General features: G+C 40.6%; 1 protein-coding gene across 1 annotated transcript in view; it reads right to left on the reverse strand.

The window, feature by feature from the left end:
• Window positions 1–24013, reverse strand: part of CAMKMT (calmodulin-lysine N-methyltransferase) — a 69505-nt gene that overhangs the window by 6650 nt on the left and 38842 nt on the right. The window contains exons 6-7 of the mRNA XM_027113242.1: window positions 16711–16785; window positions 9663–9726 (exon numbers count right to left, since the gene is read on the reverse strand). Coding sequence (XP_026969043.1) covers window positions 9663–9726; window positions 16711–16785 — 139 coding nt within the window. The remainder of the gene's footprint in view (window positions 1–9662; window positions 9727–16710; window positions 16786–24013) is intronic.

A 24013-nucleotide genomic window follows, 5' to 3' on the forward strand; every position in this document is an offset into this window, starting at 1 on the left:
TGTTAGTTTATTGTGCCCTGGAAATTCAGTACCAAGAAATCCTCCACAGAGATAAGTAACCACAATGCATTTCAGTTCTGCCACCAGCCTTTTCTGTGACCATGCTGCCAGAGACAGAGCTACAGGATCTTGATTTCCAACTTCATTGAATCCTTCATAAGCGTCATCATTATGGTAAAACAGTTCCTCAAAGTTATTCAAGTGATTACTTTTTTAAAAAAAATTTTTATTTATTTATTTATTTATTTATGGCTGCATTTGGGTCTTAGTTGCTGCACACGGGCTTTCTCTAGTTGCGGCGAGCGGAGGCTACTCTTCATTGCGGTGCACGGGCTTCTCATTGCGAAGCACGCACTCTAGGCACGTGGTCTTCAGCAGTTGTGGCACGCGGGCTCAGTAGTTGTGGCTCACGGGCTCTAGAGTGCAGGCTCAGTAGTTGTGGCACACGGGCTTAGTTGCTCCGCGGCATGTGGAATCTTCCCGGACCAGGGCTCGAACCCGTGTCCCCTGCATTGGCAGGCAGATTCTTAACCACTGCACCACCAGAGAAGTCCCCTCAAGTGATTACTTTTCAAAGGAAGTGGTAAAATCAGGGCAATCGAGCTTTTCTAAATAAACTGCACAACCTTATCAGATTGTTGTAGTGGGGAGAGTGGGAGGACTTGAATAAAGTATATACTGGATTTCAGAAGACTCTCTGGCATGAAACTCTACAGCAACCATTTGCTAACTACTAGGTGCATGTGAGTTTTTCTTCTCCCTTGTAGATGTGCACAGAATGACTAAACTTCAGAATCTTCTTTTTCCTTTTATTTGTTTAAAAGATGACTGTATGCTTCTGTTAATTTCAGGGTTATACTTCACCTCTATGAAATACCACTTCAGGTTTTGAGGGAATCATGAAAATATATCCCTGTTTTTTTTAAATAAATGTATTTATTTTATTTATTTATGGCTGTGTTGGGTCTTCGTTGCAGTGCACGGGCTTCTCATTGCGGTGGCTTCTCTTGTTGCGGAGCACGGGCTCTAGGCGCACGGGCTTCAATAGTTGTGGCTCATGGGCTCTAGAGTGCAGGCTCAGTAGTTGTGGCACACGGGCTTCGTTGCTCCACAGCATGTGGGATCTTCCCGGACCAGGGCTTGAACCCGTGTCCCCTCCATTGGCAGGCAGATTCTTAACCACTGTGCCACCAGGGAAGTCCCTATCCCAGTTTCTTTTGAAAATTGGTTTACCATTCATACCTGCCAACTGTCTATTGAGCATCTGGGACGTGGCAGACATTGGGATAAGTGCTCTATATACATCCTCTCCTTTAGTCTTCAAACAACCCAACAAGGTAGAGATTCTCAGCTGCATGTTACAGAATGCTCAGAAAGGTTGAATCGCTGGCCAAGATGACACACCAGTAAATGAGTGGAAACTGACCTGACTCCAATGCCAATGCTCTTTCCACTACACGACATTGCCTTCTCATTAGTAATAGTGATGACAATAATAAATAATAAAAGCTACCACTTTGCTAGGGGCTTCACAAGCCTTCCCTTTAATCCCCTCAACAGTTTTTGCAACAATGTTGTACGGTAGACGTTACATTTTACAGATGATTAAACATGCAGTGAAGGGTTTGAAGAAGAAGGAACCGTGTGGCAGGAAGGGGTCTGGACTTAAAGGGGATCTCCACCATAAAACACGGTGTCACCTCAGGAAAATCAGAAAAATAATGTCATAGAACTGCTGAACTAGAAGGGACCTTGGAGATGACGTGAGTCCAATCTCCTCATTTTTTCAGATAAGAAACTCAAGTTATCTTAGCTGACCCACTGAGTTTTCTCACCCATGAAGTGGGAAAAACAAAGCCTCCCTTGCCTTCCACCCCCGAGCCCGAGCAAGTTGTGAGGGTAAAACGAGGTATTGAACATGAAAATAATTTGAGAAACAAGTTTATATAGATGTAAGAAAGACTAGGAGCATCTGCACCACCTAACAGTGCTATAAAAATTCTATCAACTCCCTCTCCTTCTCTCTTCCCCTCATTTAGCTGCAAGAAAACACACTGAAACACTGTCCTGGACATCAAGTGTGTTTTCATACTGTGTTTACATAGACATGTATACACTCAGGCACATAATTACAGCAGCACCAATCATGCCAGTAAACTTAAGGTTCTGTCAGCTTTTCCAATATTAACTGCTATTTTCAGGCGGTTTTCAAACTTAGCAGCAAAAATTCATTTTGATGTGAAACTAGATATAATACATGGTCTCAGCAGGGGAGCAGATGTCTCCATAAAAAAAAAAAAGAGGGAACACTAGTAGGTCATTCTAGTATTTTCTAAGAGCTGACTGCCGTTCTGGACTCTTGAATAATGGAAGTCATTTTATTTTAAAGTCACCTGCAAATATTGTCTTACCATTAAAATCAAAGAGTTGATTTTTAACAGCTATTATCTAAATTATATATCATAATGTTTACAGGACTAAGGGGTTGTGGTTGGGTTGATGTTTGCATTCACAAAACATATGCTGCCCTCACCCCAGCCCTTTGCTGGTTAGGGTGAGCTGTAAGGTGAAAGCAATTGAGCTCGTGTCTCAGTTTACCTGTCCTTCTGTACCCACCGCACCTAAAGCAGCCGCATCCCCATCCCTCCCCACCCACTCTCCCTCCTCTAGTTGTGTCCTTAGCCCTCATCACCACTGGCACACATCCTAACCTTGTTTGTTATTGCCCGTCTCCTCCAGCTAGAATGTATGCTCCATGACAATGGGATCTTCTAATGTTTTATTCACTGCATTTTCTCAGTGCCTAGCACAGAGTAGATGATCAACATTTGTCGAGAGAATAAACTAAATCTAGATATTGAATAATCTGAAAAACACAAGTCTCTGGGAATTCGAAGGCCACGTTCTATTGCTTATTCTTTAGAAAAGATTTTCTCCAAGAAGCTTTTACAGAGTCAGCGGCTATAATGGGATTTCAGAGGGCAGCTTTCTGTGCACAATACTGTCCCCACAAGAAAGAGAAAGAGCGAGCAGTAGTTTTAATCCTTAATTACTCAGTTATGAGTTTCAAAATGTTTTCTTTTTCATTTCGTTGAATGCAGACACCTTTGAGATGTGGATTAATATTTAGGAGGGACAATAGGACATCCTCCATTCATTCAATAAGTATCCACTGAGCCCTACTGAGTGCCAGCATCTGCCCCATAATGAACGGTTTTAGAAGCCCCCCATATCCCCAGTGGAGGAGGACACTTTGTCTGGTACAGTCAGAGGAATACATCTTACAATTTAGGCTGCAAAAATCAAAACAAGAAAAAGAATATAGATTTCAAATTAGCCCATCACTTTAGAAACATTATTTTCAATTTACCAAAGCACAACTTTCTAAGCATTCACAGTCACCGAATCATTTTAAACTCAGAATGAACACTCAATTGAATGTAAAATTTTGACTGATGAGCAGAAATTTGAGAGAATTCATTTATCCCTGGAGAGGAGAGAGGAGTAGTTCCACAAAACAACAATGATATTGTTTACATCGTAAGCTCAGTTGTTATTTTGCTAGACTAATCTATACTCATATATTAAAGGGTGTGCACGTCTGGAAAAAATAAGTCTTCTTCAGACTTATTTTACAAGTAATATGCTATGCGTTTTTCATTTCCAGGCAATAAACTATTAAATACCAATTACATGTTTAAGCGTGTGTTTATTTTCTAACCATTTCTTTACCTGGTTTCTGAGATGCTGCCTTTGTCTGCTTTCTCCCTTACGTTTCCCTCAGTCTCTCAGTCCCCGACCCTGGCTTCTTTTTTTCCACCTGTTCTTTCATTGTCAGTAGTCCCCAGGGCTCTGCCTACTTTTTCTTCATGTTTTATACAGTTCTAGGCAACTGTACCGAAGTCCTCAACTTCAGCTATCAATTATGCATCAAAAACTCCCAAGTACATAACTGCAGCATTCACCATTGTCCAGGGCCCACACCCAGATTTTCAGGTGCCTACTAGAGCTCTCCATGGGGATGTTCTGAAAGTATCTTTAACCCATTCTGCCTAAAATGGAACTCAATATCCTTGGCCCAAACCTCTACACTTCCCAGGGCACTACCGACCAACCCATCCACCCATCACTCTCTCTCTCTCTGTCTCTGTCTCTGTCTCTCTGTCTCTGTCTCTGTCTCTCTCTCTCTCTCTGTCTCTCTCTGTCTCTCTCTCTCTCTCTCTCTCACACACACACACACACACACACACACACAGCTGAATACCTATTAAGTATGCCAAACAATTCTATACCCTTCACCTTCAAAATGAAACTGGAAACCAGGAAATCGTGACATTGCCTTTTAAAACCCTTGTACCTTATTCTATCCCCAGGGAGGCACTCCAGAAATGTTTGTTGAAGGAACCTGTCAGTGAACACCCATTCAGTTCCCTCTTTTCCATCTTTAGGCCTTCACTAGCTCCTAACTGAACAATTCTAGGTAGAAGTTGGTCCACGGTAGACCCATAAAGAGCCTTGCTGCTTTCAAGTTCTTTCTTATTCCAAACCAGCTTTTATGTTGGCCGGAGTGATCTTTCTAGGACCCATACACTGCTCAAAAATGGCTCTCTATCTCCATTTCAGTGGCTCTCTATGACCCACATAATAAAGTCCCATCTCTCCATCATCATGTTCTCAGCCTTTCTTAAAGTGGTACCCAAACTAACTCTTTTAACTTCATCCCTCACCCCTCCCCAACCCTAACCCCAAACCACACAGACACTCTCACACTCCAGCCAGAGCAAACTCCTGCAAACACAACATGCTTTTTCGTACTCTCCACCTGTGAGCACTGTCCCCTCCACCAGGGATGCTACTTTCTAGTCTCCTTCCTCTGAGGCTTAGAATGGCCTTCTTACTCTTCAAGAACAAAGTCAAATACTGCTGCCTCTATGGAACCCTTCCTTAGGCAGTTAGTTACTCTTCGTGCTGTATCCCTAGTGCTTACCATATAGCATTATAATTCCAGGAGCTTGTGCATTAATCTGCCCTGGTAAACAGGGAGATTCTCAAAGTGCTCATTATTCCTATTTATACCCCACAATCCCCAGCACAGTGCAAGGCTCAACAAATGTTTGTTGAATCAAGACGAGTTCAAATCTCGGAGCATCTCACATTCTATAGAAGGTGTAAATTAGAAAAAAAAATCACACAACAAATAAAAACAGCACCAGGCCCTATATGATCAAGTGCTGGGCTGTTATAAGCCATTTTGCACTGTCCACTGTAATTTCATCTGTGTGTATGTTACATCTCCGTGACCACATTATAAATTCCTCAGGGGCAGAGACTCAGCACTGGATGAACAACTGGGTGGACTTCCAAGAAGAACTTCTAAGGGCTAGGCTCTTGTTCTGAGGGTCTTAAAAACCATCTGGGGACTCTCTATTCCTACACCTGGAGGGCCAGGTATGGTGGAACACAGGTCCTCACCAAGAACAGTGGAGGATTTGTTGGGCCTCTGACCCAGCAAGCAGACAGGAACCAAGGGTCCTTCAGCACCATCTCAGTTCATGCCACTGAACCCACACTCACAGGGCACTTCCCTGAGATAAGCAAAAACAGAGGTGTGTACAGATGGGTGCAGAGGTGCTAGATTTTTTGAAAGGTGAGAAAATATGTCAGTAAAAAGAAAGTGCTCTTCTCAAATGAGAGTCCATGGTTTGCTTTTATAGCACGGCTGGCGTGTAGTCAGGACTCCAGGAATTTGGCAGTCACTTAGGGCAGCTTCTACAGAAGGTTAAATGAATTCCACAGTGATAGTTTTGAATTCTTGACAATGGTTAGCAGCTATAACAAGCTGGAGATCTGTCCATATTGCATCCCCATCTATCTCTGCATGGTCCTGAGTAAACTCACACTAACTGGCTTGGCTCCCCTCCTTCCACCCAAAGCCATTTCAGAGGAATATTAGTAGATGCCATTGGTTGCTTATCACTTCTGGACTGAAATTCAACTTGTAGGCTTGTGTGGCTGTATTTTAAATTACATCTGGGTCCTCTGATATCAGACATGGCTGATGGTCTTTAAGGAACACAGCGATAGGGGGTTACCTGTCGGCAACAAGAAGCCACTCACCGGAGGGAAAAAGGTGCGGGAGGGGAGGGACATGTTGTTTCTTGGAATGAGTAAGATGTGCTGGTTTCATTCCTTTTTAAGATCTTTTCTTTTCTTCTTGTAAGTTTGCTAGAGAGTCCCTTGTAGCATTCTGGCAGGAGTCAGATGTTCTGACAGTGTCTCTCAACCAGTAAGTTGAGGAAAGTTTCCATCTGGGACAGGTAACAGTCATTTCCTCCTGACATTTGGGGCTTCCTGTAATGACTCTCCAGGCATGGGTGCCCGTTTGCCCGAGCATCTAGGCTCAGCCCTGGGATCTGCTACTGTTCCTGGTCAAGCCAGGAGCCCACCCTGGTGGCTAAGCTCTCTCTGAGGGCCACCTCATCCACGACCCCCAATATAAAAGCTGAAAAGCAAGGGGAACCCTCCCCTCCCTCTACTTTCTTTGCTCTGGATCCTCTGACTCCAGACAGCAGAGCTACCTTAGCTAGAAATCAAGGAACCATACTCCCCAGTAATGGCAGAAGCCATTTCTTCCCAAGCTTGACACCTGAACCTTTGTGTTGCAATGGTTTCATTCTGGCCACTTAGTATAATTTCTCTCACCTTACTCGGTAGGGTTATCTGTACTAAAAAGTGTCATTTCATCCAGGTAGACAATCCCCCGGACCTCTGCAGAGCCTGCAGCAGGTATGCAGGACACGGGTGCAGGGAACTGCAGCAGGCCCAGTTATGTGTAGATATCGTCCAAGTCCAGGTCGAGAAAAAAAATTTTCCCCTCCTGCCAACCACTTCTCTGAGAACAGTTTTTGTGAAGAGCCCCCTATATTCTATACTCATCACAGCCGGAAAGTCTCCCTAATTCTTCAAGGTAATAAGAGTGAACACATATTCATTCAGAGTCAATCATGTGCTAAAGCTTTCCAATGCACTGGCTTGTTTACTCCCCATTTTACAGATGAGAAACGGAGGCTCCGAGAGATGAATCCAGTAAGTGGCTAGGTAGTAAGAACAACAAGTTTTGTATGCAGGTATTTCTTACTCCACCCACTGATACTTTGCCTTCAGAAACTGGGCCCTCCTATGAATTCGAAGCATTTGGCCAAAGTGCAGTTTTTGCTGAGCACCCTGAGAACTTGTTTTGTCTCCATTGAGTCTGCTGAGCCCTGAATTACCAAGAACTCAGGATCTACCAGTGCACCTGCCCAGGTTGTTTCTCTGTGGGCCTCTCATGGCACCTTTAGCCTCTGGGCCACAAAACCATGGAGGAGTGGTCTAGGCTCAAGAAAACATTACAGCATCTCAAATTGTAATAGACTAAAACCTTTAGTGTTATCTTAGTCTTGGACTGTGACTCCCACACATAGACACTCATCAGGGGGAGGTCCTTTGGAAGCAGGACAACAGCCCTGGGAGCTAAGAAGGAGAAGAGTGCAGTTATCCGCTGGGTGCGCCCGAGCTCTGGGAATCCTTCCAGCCCACTGGCATGGGATAGAGAGCTGCTGCTCTTCCCTGCTGAGTCCAGGTGACCCTTCCTGAGTCCGTCTGGGTGGGGGCCCAGGGAGTGCAAATGCCCTGCCTCCCCAGACCTCCCAATGGGGATGGGACCCCTGGGTGGGAACTTCAGTATGTCCATGTGCCATCCACAACTGGGATTCCCCCCTTAGGGTGGACCCCTGACCCCTTAGACTAGAACACCCCGCAGTCTGAGCAGGCCTGCAGGACAGGAGGGCCCTAAGCGAGGTCTCCTCCTCTCATTTCTAATGCTGCATTTTGATGCGGGCCCCTCTGATTTGGCCTCCCCACTCCTCACAGAGCATGAGTAAGTACTGCCCACTCCAGGGCCCTGCCTCATCCTTCTCCGAGTTAAGGGTGAATATCAGCTGTCAGTAGGAGCACTGCTGTCCTCAGAGGAGGCTGCTGTGTGGAGCCACACTTCAGACTAGGGGGAGCATCGTTCAGAGTTTAACAGAGGGTGCAGGAGAGCTGCTAGACGTTCCAGTTCAATCTCCATGTAGATCTATTCATAGCTTGGGCAGTTTTCCCTTGTAAATCGTTCTCATGATTTACGATAGATCCTACGTAAATCATGCAAATCTGCTGCAAAATGGAGTACTTGTCACAAATAGGCTTTGAAGGGGTGTTGGTGATGAGTGAAGTACTGTTTGTGCGCTGTGAGATCCAGGAGTCCTTGAAATTGGGTTTACGTATGATAGTATTCCTAGAAGCCTTTACGTCCAAGAATCTCCGTCCCCTCTCTGAAAATCCTGATCTTGCAAATGCTCATGAGAACCACCTAAGGCTAATGGGGGGATGAAGAGGCCCCCAATTCCTTCTGCCCTCAACTTGGGCTGCTCACTCAACCACGACAGCTGCCATTAATATCTTGGTGCGTGCCCCTTCCTTGCCTCCAGACCTATTACCCACCTCAGAGGGAATTGAGAAGGCCAATTTAATTGAATTGATTACCACTTACAAAGCTGTGGTTACTCCTCTGAGAGGGCTATTTAAAGTTTCTGAGGTATATAGAGATAACAAAATAGAAAGCAACAGTGTAAGGCAAAGGATGATTATCAAATTGCTCTGGGAACCTTCAATGTGAAAAAGATATAAAAGAAAGATTGAAAGGTATTAGTCTATAAGTCTCACTGAGGTCAGAAGACTAGAGCAAACCTTTTTTAAAAGAAGAGATAAAACTTTAGAAAATACTTCACACACACAGTATAGTCCTTTCTCAGATAAATGTGAGTTCCTGTCTTAGACTACTTTAACATTGTTAACCTATTTTAAATCCCTATGGAACAGCAAGAGTCTTACATAGTTATAAGATTTTTTTTTTTAATGCATGTGCTTTAAGCTTGTTTTCTTACTTTAAATAGATATATATTAACTCTCTGTTTAGGCTGCAGGACCTCCTAGCTTAGTATAACAGCCCCCAAAAATAAGAGTGGATAAAAACTCTGTAATTTACTCTCAGGCATAAATGGATATATAAATGTAAAAATGTGCACAATATTTTATGCCATGCTTGGCTTCATTGTGACCTAATGTTTATAATATGTAAATAATGGTTTCCTTTTAAAGCAAAGAACAGATTAATATACAGATTCATCTGAAGCCTCTTTATTTAATATAAACAGAAATAAAAAGAAAAATGTTGTTTTGCAATAAATACCCAATGACAAATGTAACCATTGAAGGGATTTATAATGACAGAAGTCAACAGAAAACTTTCAATATCATACTTCTACTTTAATATGAAGATATTGTTATCAAAGGAAAAGACTCAAGAAATTCTTTGATAAAAATCATCTCACACTATCTTTGAAGTGGTTTCATTTATTTTACTACCCACTGTGTTCCTTATCAGAAGGCCAAGGGTAAGAAGTTCCCTAGTTATGATTAGGAAAGAATCTGATAGATCAGAAGACCCAATTGAAGTTGGACATAATAAGTATTAAAGTATTACATGACATTAATTCTGCCATTCCATTACTCTCTCCATCTTTGTGCACAGACTAATTATTCTGAAGCCAGTGTTCAGGAGAAAATAGAAACATACTTACCCTGGGCTGGAGTAATCTCTTTATTGCATCAACAAGGCTGGCTCTGTACTGGTCCAGAAACAGGCTGACATTGAGAAGAGAACAGAATCCAGATTAAACTGGGTTTTCAAGTCTAATGATACTAATGGAGATCAAGACTAATTACACATGTTTACTCAACACTAAAAAAGAGAAATGTTTCCTTCCATTCAAGTGTCTCACTGGAATAAACAAAAGATACTGTGGTCATTGTTATCCAACCAAAGTCAAGTCATCAACATGCGATGGGCCACGATTCAACATGACTGGCCATGTGTTAGTGTGAAAGGGACAATTTTTAAGCTGCTGTTTGGGGGAAATCATCTGGTGGAGATGAAGCTCTCCCCACACTTGTCTGTAGACCTGTGCCCTCTGCCCACTGAGGGTGCTGTGAGGCCACCCTCCAAAAACAAACCACCGGCCCTATTACACACCAACCACAAAACAGCTCTCAGGTGGTGATAGTTTTTAGTGACTAGCAACAGCACTGAGGTTAGAGCCAACAAGTGACCTAGGAGTAAACAAAGACCAGGTTTAGGCAGTGTGTCCCAGAGACCATGGCAACTCTGGATTTTCCCCCTTGATCTCCATGTTGATTTTTTCCCAGTTCATGTGATTTTTCATTTTTCTTTTCTGGTTTGAGAATTTCTCTTGTTGCTCTGTCACATCTTTGGCTGGATCAGTCTGACCCTGTCTTCACCAGGCCTTATCTTGGAAGTTTAGGACAGAGTTTCCTTATCCAGGACTTGCAGGCTAGAACACTGGGTGGCCTTGTGCATCAGCTATCCCATGAGGGGCCTAAGCAAAGCCTCTACTCCCATTTCGAATGCTGTAGTTTGGTGTGGGTCCCTCTGGTTTGGCCTCCCGCTCCCCAGACAGCATGGCTAATTACCACCTACTCTGGGGCCCTGCGTCGTCCTCCTCCGAGCTAAGGATGAGTAACAGCTGTCAGTGGGAGCGCTGCTGGTGGAGCCACACTTCAGACAAGGGGAGAGCATAGTTCAGGGTTTCCTAGGCTCTGGCTCTGACCTTTCTGCTATGTGACCTTGGGCAAGTCACTTCATCTGAGGCCTCAGTTTTCCTGTCAATGAGGGCCCACCTCTGTGGCTGCGGTGGGCATCAAATGAATGATATATGTCGGTTGATGAATATTTGTTGACGACCTGCTGTATACTAGGGGCTGTTTCAGGCCTTGGAGATAAGCTGTGAATAAGACGAAGTTCCCATCCTCAAGGAGCTTCCAGTCTGTATTCATTTCTGCGTCACTAGGTCTGGCCCAGCATACACACAGAGAGGAGGCTCAATGAAGAGTTACTTACTGCCTAACTGGCAGATCAACACAGTCTTTGAAATGCAGGAGCTTACGTAGGGTGGGTTTCAATGCCTCTAAAACAGGCTGTATGCACTCCTTCACTGGTCTTGCTAGGGAGGAATCAGCATTTAGGTAGGACGTTTCACCAGACCAGGTTCTCTCCTAAGTCTCTCACTTAAGAGGAGTGGGGAGAGCAGCTTTTTTGTAGTTCTCAGTGCTTGGGTTTCACCATGACATGCTTAGTGGAAATTTCTTCTATAAAGTTCTGCTTTGAGCAATGGAAAAAGAATCCTCTTAAGGTGAGCTAGAAGTGATCTCTAGAATGGGAAACTATCCATCAGGATAATCAGGATAACCTGATTATTACCCATGGGAAAATTTCTTATTGCTCCAGAAAACTATGCACTTAAATCTTAGAGCGCAAAATGTGTCTAATTCGAATGCTACAAAAATTTGCCTTTTAGCCATATTCATCAGTGGTTAATAACCAGTAAGGATCGATAAGAAAGGAATCGAATTGTATTTAAGTGTTTTGAAATTTTCTCTTCAGGACTATATACCTTATTGTTTAGTGAGGTGATACTATCTTAAATGTTAATAATTAAGCATTTTATTTTATTTTTTTTAAAGAAGACTACCACTGTGAGAAAATACCTCTGTCAGTTACTCGGGTCTACAGGAGACCTGGCTGGTTGGGATACACAGCGCCAAGCAAAACACCATTCTCAATTTATACCTGTGCATCCTAAGAGCTGGTAAGATTGTTAGAGACAAATAAGCAACAGCTTAAAAGCTGAGCTCAAAACATAACCTTATAAGGGGAGCGGGAAATAAATTAGGAGTTTGGGATTAACATATACACACTGCTACATAAAAAAATAAACAATAAGGACCTACTATATAGCATAGGGAACTATACTCAACATCTTATAACCTATAATGGAAAAGAATCTGAAAAAGAATATATATATATGTGTATATAAATAACTGAATCACTTTGCTGTACCCTCGAAACTAACACAACATTGTAAATTAACTATACTTCAATTAAAAAAGCATAACCTAATATAGTACTATTTCTACTTAACGTTGGCAATGGTGACAAAAATGTTAACCTCACAGCTCACTAGAAAATGCAGCTTAACACAGAGCACACATTCAAAACACAGTTATTTGAAAGCTAATGCTGTCTACTCCATCACTCCAAGTCAAATCTCCCAAAAGTAATTTTTGTAGTTCTCTAATAGGTCTTTATTCCAAGCAAGCTCACCTTTCTACTTAGCTCTGGTGCAGAATTTATAACGCTTAGTAGGATACATCCTATCAGCAATTTCAATGTGCTTTGGTGGGAGTGATATATAATCTCCTGAAAATTCACCCCTTAAATAAGTCCTAATGGGCTCAGAGAACAGCAGTAGCTTAAGTGGATCTATTAAAAAAGGCTGAGTGGGTCAGTGATTGGGATGAAGATACCATTTCAACTCTCCCTTCAGTTACTGATCAGAATACATCGACAGTCGGCCTAGTTTGGCCATCAAACACACACACACACACACACACACACACACACACACTCCCCTCTATATAATTCACTTGTGGAATCAACGCTTGCCTTGTTCCACTGATCTGAATCACAGATTATACGACAAAGGAAAGGTGCCAGGCCATTTTCATCGCCTCCCTTAGAATCAGTCAGGATTTTCTGCAGAGCACAGAGCAGCTCCAGCTCCTCTCATAGGGAAATTAATTAGTGCAGAGAACAAGGAGTCATTTCTGTCAGCATCCACAGAGAGGAAGACCTCTATGTAATTTTCACGGTGAAATATGCTCAGTTACATTCACTGTTTTAGATTTAACTTTCGGCAGATGGAATGGCCTCTATCAGTCTTTAGCAACTGATTGCCGGGGAGCCGTATTCTGATCTCGCTTGGTGCCATCCCTTAGGTACGAGATCTTCTCTGGGACTGAGTTTCCTCAGGTGTGAGGTAAGAGGGCTGACTACATTTGGGTTAAAGGTCTTTTCAGGTGGAAAGGTCTGTGAGTTGTGATTTAGAACCACCTATGATCACAGCATCTGGAAGAAAACAAAGAAATCCTAGAGCCTATTTTGAGAAAAAAATTTTTTCTTCACAAAACCCAAACTTTTTGCATCATTTAAAGTAAACATGATAGAAAATAAAAACAATCCACTGTATATAGTTAGTATAAAAATGCTGGGAGAGCAAGTGAAGTGATGTACCTTCCCCATTTCTTCCCAACGTCTCAGGCTGGAGGCATGCAGATGTGGTGCACACCGTCCTGCAGACCTAGCTCCGTGTGTCTGGCTAGGGGTGGCTTCCGACTTGCTTTCCAAGCCTTTAGAGAATCCAAATGTGCAGAAACTATTTTTTTTTAATTTATTTACAGAATCTTTTTTATTTTTGCAGAGCTACAGTAAACTGGAAAGCCATCAAACACTGAATGGAAGTGTTCACTGGATAAAAAGCATCTTACTACCAGACTCTCAGAATATTGTGATTGAACAGGAGTCTGGAAAGGCAGGTTTAAAATTAACAAGCACTCGCTATTCTAAACTCAGCAAGGACCGGGCTGGATTGCATTCCAGCAGAAAGGAACTCTTATATTAAATTCAACATTAAACAAGTCAACCAAGGAATTTAATAGGAGGGTTTTTTTTCCTATACCTGTGGTTAAATATTCTAATATTTTGATATTTGTCAACAGCATCCATTTGCAGGTATGACTGCACCTTGAGTTTTCCTTCTGTTTATTTCAAAGTTGACATTTTACAAGTTACTTAGGAACTGTTGAACCATGAAACTATATTTCATTGTCCAAAATGCTGAATGGTGAAATAACGACTAGCTTTCAGTGTGCCTCTTTATTCTATAATCTAGTTGAGCTCCTAAATTTAGATGTGAACTAAGAGACTGTCTCTTCTGGGAAATGAGTTATTTCCCCCATTGCCTACAGGTTTATGAATGTTTGAATGTAAATATATGAATATCTGAATGATTTAACAACATAAACATATCGCTGCTCGTTGTAATCACGTGCATTTTACTTGAACCACAATGTGGGTTTGGAATAGGTTTGTGAATAGAGCTTGTTTTCATGTAAATGGGATCAAGCAGTACCACTGGTTAGCTGTTCAGGGAAGCAGACAATGCCACCCTTGCTGGAAATGCTTCAGTAAGAATTTAATCCATGTACCTAATATTTGAACTCCAACTCTTGCTTCATATTCCTGTGGCCTAATCCAGATCTCATTGACTGACAAGGACTCAAGGATGGTGTGAGACTTAACGTGATCTATTTATGTGTGGCACCTATTTCTGGCACTGACTATTTCAGGTTTCATCTTGGAGGTAGTGTCTAAATAGAGAGCTTTCTTTTCCTCCTCTGTGACATTCTTTAAAAAAAAAACATAGCAGCATGGTCTGCCTGCCTGCCTGCCTGCCCCTAGAAGCAGCATCCGTGCAATAACTCTGACAGAGAAACATCAATCCAACAGGACATAAAGAACACATGGAATCCTGGGCTTCCCTGCTATATGCACAACACGTATATTATGAACATCGTTGTACTTTCTAAGTTTCTGAACAACTTACCCATCCCTGTGAATATGAAGACAGACCATTACCAAAGCATTTCTTTTGGAAATAGTATCAGCATCGCAGTGAGAGTGGCTTAATGTTTCACATTTACAAATGGGAAATTATAAACAGGCTGACATTCAGGCACTGACAACACCGGAGGAAAAGAAAACTTAACAATTCATGCATAGAAAAGCCATTTATAAAATGAAACTTGGTGTATTTAGTTCATTTGAATACATAAATTCTCAATAGTGACTAGATGTGTATTTATGTATATGGTATGTGTGTGTACGTATAACATTGTATTATTATGTTATGTATTTGTAATGAAAGGCTTAACTGAATATGCATTATGTATATCAGTTGTACAGGATCCTGTTGTTGGCTAGGGAAAAAGACTATTTTTCAAACATGTTGTGTGGCTATTTTTAACCTAACTGAGAACATTAATCAGAAAAGAGCTTAAATCTGACTTCCTCTGCTTCCCTGGTACAAATAGGATGACATGGTGTGAGTGTCATAACACAAGGTATGACAGAGCCAGGCTGTTTTGACATTTGTGCAAAGGACAAAATTAACTTTAAATCTCTTGGCCAGACCTGACTTCCCCACAGAATCAGAGCCCATCCATGTGCGACCCTCATCTAAACCTCCAAGATTCTACCCTTCTTCCCTCTTTCTGCTGCTCTCTGATCTGACTTTCATGCTTAATCTGATCTAATCCTGCCTGCATTATCTTCATCTGTGCAATGAAACCTGGAGAATCCTTTCTCATATTTGGTGAGGGACAGCATTTACTAAATTACTTGCTCAAATCATATGGTGAGGTTTTAGCTCCTTATTTTTGATTAGATGAGGGCTGTAATATTGAGACACAATATCAATGATTAGTCAAAAATCTGCTTCTCTCTTTTTTTGGAAAAAGGTTTTCTGAAACTGGGTGCAGAGAGACTAAAATGGCCATGAAAAACTAGAAAATCTCAACTAAGAATAGAAGAAAATATTTGTTTCCTTGACAAGTATTTTTCAGAAGAAAACAGAAAGCAAGTCTAATTTCATTGACTTAGGTGAAAGTTAGCCACTGAAAATCTTATTAAATAATAATTTAAAATAAAGACTTCCTGAAAACTTCATTGCATTCATTCAACTCTCGCATAAGGAAAGTGTCCTCTGGGTTACGGATCTTGTGTTTGGGTTTATCAGTATAATAGAACTTCTTTAGAATCTGAACTTGTGTTTTCAAATCCATAGTGTCATTTTAAAAATCATGATAAAACTACAAATAAGATTTTACCCTTAACAGGAAAAATACTTGTGAATTGTCAATGTTTCTCATATTATTATTCAATACACGAAGAAAATACATAAGATTAGTTGAAATCATTATTAAGGTTTGATACATATTTATCTTGTAACTTAGGATCAGACTTTCATTAACAATAAGTAGACTGGGCTAAAAGAGAAGACTAAATATCTAATGTAAATTATTTTTAAAAGGCAGGCATCTGACAGAGATTTTACTATTATTATTTGCATAACAATAAAATGTAATTTTATAATTCTTGTTTTATGTATAATTAAATATCATAATTGAAGACATTGAAAATATTAGATAGCAAACATACATTTTAAGAAAAGCTATTTCCCTAAAGATATTTCACAGATATGTTTATACGCTGGAGTGTATATGTGTGCAAACACACATACATATATATATTCCCTTATATCAATAGTCAGATCTCTCCTAAGAAGTAAGCTAATTGAGCTGTTTGTGTTGATAAACTCCTTTTTCTCCAGACTATTCCTCTCCGAGCCATAATTATTTGCAATTTGCCTAAGTCGTCCATTTACTGATACGTCAAGCATGAAACAGAGGCAATTCCAGAAAATGGAAATGCTTCTCAAAATCAATCTTTGGGAAATAATGTGGTAGAAGTTACTGTGTGATAGAAGACTACCTTATAACTGTCACATGGAGATGAATGTTAATTTGTTGAGGTTAAGGCAGCTTTGTGCCTCATTTGTTGACTTTGCTTTGCCGTCAGCAAAGCAGCACAGCCCAATTACTCCAGCAAAGCTATTTTTTCTAACAGGAGTTTTATGATTTTTATGTACTTACCAGTCAGCACACATAACAATGTCAAAATGTCCTTCCAGTTGAGAGACATCTGTCTCATTATCCCATCGTAAAACGCTTGAGAAGAAAAAGATTTTAAAAATTATACTTAGGGTTTTTTTTTTAACTTTTGATTTTGAGCTATTAACATTATTTTTTGTGGCACTTGAAATTATTTAAAAGGTATATACAAATTATTTCAAAAGGCATAATAAAAAAAACTAGGCATGTAACTGTCTGTTCCATATTTTATTTAGTCTTCAGATCTAGAAGAGGAAGAATTCTCTATTCAAATACAATAGTTAAGCTTTTGCTAGTTCTTATAGGTTTGTGTAGACAAACCAGGGAAAAATATCTTATCTTGACCATGGTCATTAGAATGAGCCTAGACTCTTAACGTCAATGAAGTAGATACTAAAATCAAAGTATTCCCCATCTACTGGAATACAGCCTTATAAAAACAAGTGATGTGAAACTTAGTGCCTGGCATGTCGGTTGCATTTCTTATGAATGTGATGAGTACTTTGGCAAGATGGAAGAAAAGAATACCAACTTTCATTTGGTTGCTGTGAGTTTTCAGGCACATTTTAAAATTCACCTCTCCTGATACTTAGTCTCCAAAAAGGATCAGGTTTTAAACCTCATATTAATAACAATAATTAATAACATGTATTTGAAAATTCTAGTTATGCTTATGATGCCAACCAGAGATTTTAAGTTACTTTCAATGAATAACTGTGATAATTAGCATTTTACCATATTAAAGTATTTTAATGACTCCTCTCCCCACCACATCAACTGGGATTTGCAGTATTACTTTTCAAAGTAAAATTCTGCTCCTATTATCTATTTTGATTATTATTTAAAACTAAACTGAGTGAGCATAGCCTACTCTGTCCAGCTTTATTTGCTTATCTTGGTGGGTTCTTTATTTCTTCTATATCTTCTCTGGGTGAAAAGTCATATGTTTGAATATAAAAATAAGTCCCAAAGTTCTTTTCATATACATTAATATATATCCATGCTAGTGACTTGCTTAAGGTAGAAAAGATTAAACACATCACCACAAAAATACCTATACAGACTGAACATCAGTTGTTTATTCACTCATTCGACTCATCCTTAGTGAGTACCTACTGTGTGTCAGGCCCTGTGATGTACCACAGGCCATGCTTCACAGAGGCAGCGCCATAATTCTGACGCCACGCCCTATGTGTTATGGAAGCATATAGACTCAGAACTCCAGGGAGGGCTTCCAGAACAAGTGGATGACTTCTCTGTTCACAGGTCCAGTGAAACATGCATGAGCTTTATAAATTAACTGTAGCGTTGTTGTACTTTCCCAGGCCCATTGGAGAGCCAAGAAATGGAGGAAACCAGGAAACCCCTAAGAGATTAATGCTGCTTTTTCTTTGGATTGATTTCTCAAATACTCCAAGCACCTGGGGAGAGTGGGAAACAACCAACACCAACTTTTCTGGAAACGCCAAGGCTTCCAGTGCAGCTGGGACTCAGGCTCAGTGAGAGAGCAGGCCTGTTCAGCCCTCATCAGAGACCTAAGAGTCTTAGAGAGTTTCCACATGAACAAGATGGTTTAAAATATAGATCTATGCTAGACCTTTTCAGATCATAAAAGTAACGTCTCCATTGCACAGATTTGGGGCAGAAAAGTATTAAAAGTATTCATCATTTTATCGTTCATGAACCATTATTTAGAAGAGGCTTCTAATACATGTGTAATGACTAAAGCACAAGAACAGAAAGTGCAGGAAATCCTGTGGTGATATTGGATATTGGATTCCTGAGGAGCTTCAGCCTCTCGGTTCAACAAAGACCAACCGGAAAGATGGGTCTAGACACCAATGGGTTGTGGGTTAGCACAGCAGATGTAACAAGTCATGATTTTAAAAGAAATGGAAATGCTCATCTTAGCCACATGGACCACAACACATTCCCAAAAGGCATTTTCCCCCAGTTTTTATGAGGCTTACGGCTATGCTGTCCCCATAACTGTAAGCAGGTGACAAAGACGGAGGGGTGTATGGACAGAGTCTAGCTTTGGCATGACAGACAAACCTAAGTTCAAATATTGGTTCCTTCCCTTACTAGCTATGTGAACTTGGGCAATTATTTCACCTCTCTGAGTCTGTTGTCTCATCTGTAAAATGGAGATAGCAACGGCCACCTTCGTGAACAATCTAAGGGCACCATTCACACTGTACTCTGAGTTCTGCTGTTCACGTGGCAAACAATGAGAATAGTGCCCCCCCAGAGTGGTGGAATCAGGTGGCTTCTATCTCGGAAGGCTAGAGATGACGGTGACTTCAATATTCAAGAAACTAGTCCTTCCAACTCCTCTCCTCTGATGGTCTTGCCCTCCACCCTCCTCAGACAGTCACGTGACAGTCATGCACGCTAGAGCAGTGCTTCAGCTGTGGGGCAGGATCAGATTTTTTGTTGTTGTTTACAGCCAATCTGTTGTAGACCATTACTTTTGTAAAATACAACAACAAATGAATAGACAAATGAGATTTAAAAAGCAAAGACATTCTGAATACAAGTCCACTTATCATAGGCTTGGATGTCACCTAAACATTTCCTTCAATTTCTGAACTTACCTCATTGCAGCTCAGTAATGTACAGTTCACAAACTGGTACCAGTCCATGGCCTCTTCATGAAGTAGCCCTGCTCTCAGTCCTCGTCTTTACCAATAACTGCAACCCTGACCCACTCTCTGACAGCCCCTCTATCTTTCACAGCTCACCCCTTATAGAAGGGACTCTCATTCCAAGCATTCTTCCATCCTACTGGCCTACAATCTGCTGATCCTCTCACCACGTCACTGTTCCTCTTCCCTAACATTTGTCTTCCCTCCTTGTCCATTGTAGGTCCCATAGCCAACCATCTGAACTATTCCCTCGCATGCCCCCTTCGCTCCCTCGTCCCTTTCTCATGTCCTCGTATTTGTTAAATCCAGCTCTCCGCCTGCTCCAAGACCACATGTGTGCACCTGAATGTGGCTGGAGAAAGCACACAAGCATCCTGACTGGCTTTGCTTAAAATGCATGACCATGAAACACAAGTGGATTCTTGATGTCCGGCAGTTATTCTTTCATTTCCCTTGTCCGTTGACTCTTCTGGTCTCCTAGCTCATTATTTTGTACCACCTTCACTCTTTTCAAAATTCTAACACTTCCTCCCTCAGCCTTACTTTCAAGCCGATGACCTTGCTTCCTACTTTACTGTCAAAACTGCTGTAATCAGATGAGAACTTCCACAAACTCCCACCACCACACTTACACTCCTAACAGCATCTGTACCTACATACTCTGTTTCCTGCCTATTATCATGGACGAATTAGTCATACTCCTATCTAAAGTCAGTACCTCCTCTTATACACAGGAGCCATCCCCTTTTGTCTGTTCTATGGCACAGTTCTAGCAACTCTTCCTTCTCTAGCCTATATTATCAGTTCTTTCCTCTCTACTGGATTATTTCCATCAGTTTTCAAACATTCAAGCAGCTATTTTTCCCTCTTAAAATATCCTCTCTTTGCTCTATCCTCCCTTCTGGTTATTGCTCCATTTCCTTATTCCTCGTCTGCAGCAAAACTCCAAGAAAAAGTTGTTTAAAATCTGTTTTCAAATTCTCTCCTCCCAATCAGGCTTTTGTCTCCACTGTTCCACCAAAAATGCGCTTGTCAAACTTTCCAAAGGTCTCCACGTTGCTAAATTCAGCTCAGTTTTTAGTCTTCATCTTATCTGACCTACCAGCCTGCACTTCTCCCATGAGCTCCAGATTCATATATCCAACTTTTAATATTTCCACTTGGATGTCTAACAGACATGTCAAACTTAATATCTCTAATATTGAATTCCTCATCATCTTTCCCCAAATTCATATCAATAACTGTTTTTCTCATCTTGTTAATTCTATCTTTCCAGGTGCTCAGGCCAAAAACCTTGACTATATCCTTGACTCCTAATTTTTTTTACACCCCACATTGAATATGCCAGGAAATGCAGTTAGTTCTACTTTTGAAATATGTCAAAATCCATCTTTTCTCTATCTCCAGTGCTCCCACCATGGTCTAAAATACCATCATCTCTCATCTGAATTATTGTATAGTCTCCTAATTGCTTATAACCCTACAATTTCTGCTCAAGGGAGCAGCCAGAGTGATCCTTCTAAAATGGACATCAAATCGTGAGCCTTCTCTATTTACTACCTTGTAATGGCTCCTCTCTTCACTCAGAGTAAAAGCCAAAGTCTTTACAATGACTTATAAGACCCTGTGCAATCCAGTTACCATTCTGACTTCATCTCCCATTCCTCTCCCCCTTGCTCTCGCAACACTGATCTTATGATTTCTTGAATACGCCAGTCATACACTTCTGCTTTAGGGCCTTTAAATTGGCCACTTACTCTGTGTGAATGCTCTTCTTCCAGATACCCCTATGGCTTGTTCCCTTACCTCCTTCAAGTGTGCTTGAGTGTCTTACCTTCTCAGAGCTGCCTACCCTGACCATTCTACTTAAAACTGCAATCATTCATTTCCACTCCAGTACTCCTGAACCCCCTTAACCTGCTCGTTATTTTTCTATAGCAATTATTACCATTTAATATGCTATATAAATAAACTATTAATTTTTTAAATTCTCTTTCTCCAGTAGAAGCACACTAGGGACAGAGATTTCTAAAATCTGTTTTGTACCATGATGTATTTCCACTGCCTAGAACAGTCCCTGTCACATAATAGCTGCTCGATAAATATATCATTTGAATGAATTGTGTATGGATATACTTAGCAGAGAGACTGGCACACAGAAGGCACTAAAGAAACAGGTCCCTACATTAAGTTGTTCTCTGAATAGAATGTGTAGATTAGGTAGATATGAAGGCCAAAGATGTTTAATAAGATGATAAAAAAATAACAAAATTTTAAAAAGAAAAGATTTCTTTTTTTTTAACATGTTTATTAGAGTATAATTGCTATACAATGGTGTGCTAGTTTCTGCTGTATAACAAAGTGAATCAGCTATACGTATACATATATCCCCATATCCCCTCCCTCTTGTGTCTCCCTCCCACCCTCCCTCTCCCACCCCTCTAGGTGGTCACAAAGCACCGAGCTGATCTCCCTGTGCTATGTGGCTGCTTCCCACTAGCTATCTATTTTACATTTGGTAGTGTATATATGTCCATGCCACTCTCTCACTTCTCCTAGCTTACCCTACCCACTCCCCGTGTCCTCAAGTCCATTCACTATGTATGCGTCTTTATTCCTGTCCTGCCCCTAGGTTCTTCAGAACCTTTTCTTTTCTTTTTTTTTAAGATTCCATATATATGTGTTAGCACACAGTATTTGTTTTTCTCTTTCTGACTTACTTCACTCTGTATGACAGACTCTAGGTCCATCCACCTCACTACAAATAACTCAATTTCGTTTCTTTTTTTTTTTCGTTTCTTTTTATGGCCGAGTAATATTCCATTGTATATATGTGCCACATCTTCTTTATCCATTCATCTGTCAATGGACACTTAGGTCTTCCATGTCCTGGCTATTGTAAGTAAAGCTGCAATGAACATTGCAGTATATGCATCTTTTTGAATTATGGTTTTCTCAGGATATATGCTCAGTAGTGGGATTGCTGTGTTGTATGGTAGTTCTATATTGAGTTTTTAAGGAAAAACTCCATACTCTTCTCCATAGTGGCTGTACCAATTTACATTCCCACCAACAGTGCAAGAGGGTTCCCTTTTCTCCACACCCTCTCCAGCATTTATTGTTTGTAGATTTTTTGATGATGGCCATTCTGACTGGTGTGAGGTGATACCTCATTGTAGTTCTGATTTGCATTTCTCTAATAGTTAGTGATGTTGAGCATCCTTTCATGTGTTTGTTGGCAATCTGTATATCTTCTTTGGAGAACTGTCTCTTTAGGTCTTCCACCCATTTTTTGATTGGGTTGTTTGTTTTTTTGATATTGAGCTGCATGAGTTGCTTGTATATTTTGGAGATTAATCCTTTCTCAGTTGCTTCGTTTGTAAATATTTTCTCCCATTCTGAGGGTTGTCTTTTCGTTTTGTTTATGGTTTCCTTTTCGGTGCAAAAGCTTTTAAGTTTCATTAGGTCCCATTTGTTTATTTTTGTTTTTACTTCCATTTCTCTAGGAGGTGGGTCAAAAAGGATCTTGCTGTGATTTATGTCATAGAGTGTTCTGCCTATGTTTCCCTCTAAGGGTTTTATAGTGTTTGGCATTACCTTTAGGTCTTTAATACATTTTGAGTTTATTTTTGTGTATGGTGTTAGGGAGTGTTCTAATTTCATTCTTCTACATGTAGCTGTCCAGTTTTCTGAGCACCACTTATTGAAGAGGCTGTCTTTTCTCCACTGTATATTCTTGCCTCCTTTACCAAAGATAAGGTGACCATATGTGTGTGGGTTTATCTCTGGGCTTTCTATTCTGTTCCATTGATCTATATTTCTGTTTTTGTGCCAGTACCATACTGTCTTGATTACTGTAGTTTTGTAGTATAATCTGAAATCACGGAGCCTGATTCCTCCAGCTCCGGTTTTCTTTCTCAAGATTGGTTTGGCTATTCGGGGTCTTTTGTGTTTCTATATAAATTGTGAAATTTTTTGTTCTAGTTCTGTGAAAAATGCCATTGGTAGTTTGATAGGGATTGCACTGAATGTGTAGATTGCTTTGGGTAGTAGAGTCATTTTCACAATGTTGATTCTTCCAATCCAAGAACATGGTATATCTCTCCATCTGTTGGTATCATCTTTAATTTCTTTCATCAGTGTCTTAGAGTTTTCTGCATACAGGTCTTTTCTCTCCTTAGGTAGGTTTATTCCTAGGTATTTTATTCTTTTTGTTGCAGTGAAATGGGAGTGTTTCCTTAATTTCTCTTTCAGATTTTTCATCATTAGTGTATAGGAATGCAAGAAATTTCTGTGCATTAATTTTGTATCCTGCAACTTTACCAAATTCATAGATTAGCTCTAGTAGTTTTCTGGTAGCCTCTTTAGGATTCTCTATGTATAGTATCATGTCATCTGCAAACAGTGACAGTTTTACTTCTTCTTTTCCGATTTGGATTCCTTTTATTTCTTTTTCTTCTCTGATTGCTGTGGCTAAAACTTCCAAAACTATGTTGAATAACAGTGGTGAAAGTGAGCAACCTTGTCTTGCTCCTGATCTTAGTGGAAATGGTTTCAGTTTTTCACCATTGAGAATGATGTTGGCTGTGGGTTTGTCATATATGGCCTTTATTGTGTTGAGGTAAGTTCCCTCTATG

Source organism: Aethalodelphis obliquidens, unplaced genomic scaffold (assembly GCF_003676395.1).
Source record: "Aethalodelphis obliquidens isolate GAN/ISIS:26980383/991018 unplaced genomic scaffold, ASM367639v1 scaffold12, whole genome shotgun sequence".
NCBI classification, from domain to species: Eukaryota; Metazoa; Chordata; class Mammalia; order Artiodactyla; family Delphinidae; genus Aethalodelphis; species Aethalodelphis obliquidens.